This window comes from Sinocyclocheilus anshuiensis, unplaced genomic scaffold, assembly GCF_001515605.1.
Source record: "Sinocyclocheilus anshuiensis isolate Anshui unplaced genomic scaffold, SAMN03320099.WGS_v1.1 scaffold966, whole genome shotgun sequence".
Taxonomy (NCBI): Eukaryota; Metazoa; Chordata; class Actinopteri; order Cypriniformes; family Cyprinidae; genus Sinocyclocheilus; species Sinocyclocheilus anshuiensis.
The window spans coordinates 800,878-803,599 of record NW_015540909.1 but is presented as its reverse complement, the minus strand read 5'-3'; the positions used below and the strand labels follow the sequence as shown (position 1 = coordinate 803,599).

Here is a 2,722-nt window from a genome sequence, read left to right as displayed (position 1 = left end):
TATATATATATATATTAGGCTGGCATACTTGATTGCCGACCAGCTCCAGAAAGCAAGACTTTGGGGGAAGCCACATCCTGTATGAGCTTTGAAGAACCATGCTCTTGAAACAAGTCACATTCATCATCATCTGCAAAGAGAGAGGCCTTCATGATCTGTATAGAAAACAAATCAACATTAATTAAAACAACAGAATGTGACTCGTTTCTAATCTATGACTTAATTACACACACGCTACCTGTAAGGTATGAGGGTTGATGCCCATTGAGGAAGCAATCTGACTCGATGCAGACACTGGCTCGTGCTCAGCAGGAGTCTCAGATCTCAGCTTCTCCTCCAAAGTTCTCTCTCCATCCTCCTCACCCAAAACACTGTCTGCCGGGTGTTCTTGAGTAATGTCAGCCATGTCACTGTCCAACTCCGACACACGGCTGAGCAGCTCAAGAACTGCTGTACTCTACACACATGGATACAAAGAGATCAAGTCAAGTAGTCGCTCTTGATCCAAGTGCAGAGTACAGTTATAACTAATTTTTCATCCCTATCAGACCCCTTCAGCAAAGTTAAAGTTGACAGAAAGCAAGCTTTCAAACAGAAATAAATTTTTACCAAAATAATTTCATAGACATCAAGGTTCTAGTTGCTGCCTATTCAAAACATTGCTATGAAAGCACTGTGTAGCCATGAAATGTCCTGACACAAACATTTTCTTTATTGTACCTTTATTTGTCAATAAAATACATGACAAAATCAAAACAAATTCACACACTGCCACCCATACATTTTTCATTGCTATACTTCCAACGAAACAATCTGAAACCCCACAAGCTCATATTTGTAAAATATTAGACAGACTTTATTACTGAATGTAATATTTAAATCACCTGTTAAAAGTAAATCTAAAATACAAATGGTCAAACAAACTCTTTGCTTGTGTGTTTCACAAATATCATAACATACAAACATACTTCATATTTTGGCAAAGATAAAAGAACCCAAGCATAATGCTTGGCTGCATCTTGTTCCACTCAAAACACATTCAGAATTACCCCTGCATTATCATTCTGTCTAAACAAATCAATATTTTTATTAAAGAAAATGCTGTAACAATTAATATTCCACTGAAAATGAAAAGTCTAGTCTTTACATTTAAAGCACCTGCTAATCTCAACTGCAAAGAAGAACAGTCAGCTTTACAAACTATAAATTAGATAAAAGGCAACTAACTCCCTTGGTTATATGAACTTTCTCTGTAAACTCTTAATATTTAAAACATGTGCACAGCATTTCAATAACTTACGATCTCTTGGCATCACAAATGAAAAGCATTTGAATCACTAAATCTCTTTGCTCTCGCCCCGCTGCTAGTATTGCTCTGGACTGCGGGGAGCACAGCAGGAATAAGTGAACTTGAGTGGCCCTGAAGACCAATGTGTGTCAGACCCAGCGTGTTCCTCAGTCTACCTGAGCCTGTGGCGCCATCTGCTGCTGGGTCAGCGGAAGCTGTGGGATCCCAGGTGGAACACCCGTCTTCAGCTTCTTCAGATCAAGCTTTGCCGGGGGGACTTCATCTTCTTCATCAGATTCCTGGAGTCCATACTTTGAGAAGTGGGCCACCTGTAGAGGAGATTTTGGTTACATTCACAAGATTCATACATGACATCAGCTAACTATGCAATTCAAGATCAGTCAGAAAATAAAATGTGGATTGAAAATAGAGAAGTTAATGGAATGTGGAGTAGACACACCTCAAAGACCCAGGAGCCAGTTTCAGGTCGGTATTCCAAGAAGCGGGCACCCTGTTTACGCGAGGCTGCCTCAAGCCGGCCCTCGTAGTTCATCTCAGTCAGCCTCTCTAGACTCTTAATCTGAGAGCATGTTGTCTTGTCATTGGGCCACACACCATCTAGAGTCACCTCAGCACGTCTGTGTGTTACAAGAAACAAAATACATTGCAACAACAAAGAGAAACTCAGTTTTAAAGAGCGACCAAAGCAGTTGAGGAAGAGGCAAAAGCGATCCATGCACATTACCCGTTTAGTCCCTCTCCAGCAGGAGGCTTGTCTTTGTCATCAGGGTACACAATTATCTCCTTACGCCTGAAGTGCACAATCTCATCCAGGTTCATGTTGGTAAGATTCACTTCACCAGAGAAGAAAACTGATCCATAGCCTGCAAAAAAACAAAACACGTTGTCATGCTCCACTCATGTGCTACCAACAGTAGTCAGCATTTGAAGTGGATCAAAAAAGTTCAAAGTTGTCTCAAGACAAGAACGCATTTTGGTTTTAGGTTTTAGGACAACTTTGATGAAAGGTTTTGATTCACTTCAAATGTTTAAAAGGTCTGCAAAATCAGTCAACGGTGAAAATCAAAAGTAGATTTATTTAAAAGACCAACAGTTTAACACTAAATATTGGACATAAATGAACACGTGAAATATAAAGTATTTAAAACAGGTAAGTTCATATATTTGGAGTAAATTTAAACAGATACATCAATCATACAGCGCTCCGGACCGCGCACCCCATGACGAGCCCGACGCACTGCCACAGAAACAAAAATGAGATGCGTTTAACATAACTGTGGCATTAAATTCAGTTAGTGAGGGCTCGGTTAAAATATTGCACATATATAGGCCGTTCAGATTACTTGTTAAAGTGCAACGAAATACCTTATAACAGCAGACGATATGTGTCTGTTTGTGGGTGGAGACTCCTTC

General features: G+C 40.0%; 1 protein-coding gene across 1 annotated transcript in view; it reads right to left on the bottom strand.

Annotated features, from left to right (window-relative positions):
• LOC107689212 (nuclear pore complex protein Nup98-Nup96-like) overlaps window positions 1-2,722 on the bottom strand; it is a 20,604-nt gene that overhangs the window by 6,765 nt on the left and 11,117 nt on the right. The window contains exons 16-21 of the mRNA XM_016487139.1: window positions 2,527-2,546; window positions 2,034-2,172; window positions 1,749-1,926; window positions 1,465-1,617; window positions 239-457; window positions 29-155 (exon numbers count right to left, since the gene is read on the bottom strand). Coding sequence (XP_016342625.1) covers window positions 29-155; window positions 239-457; window positions 1,465-1,617; window positions 1,749-1,926; window positions 2,034-2,172; window positions 2,527-2,546 — 836 coding nt within the window. The remainder of the gene's footprint in view (window positions 1-28; window positions 156-238; window positions 458-1,464; window positions 1,618-1,748; window positions 1,927-2,033; window positions 2,173-2,526; window positions 2,547-2,722) is intronic.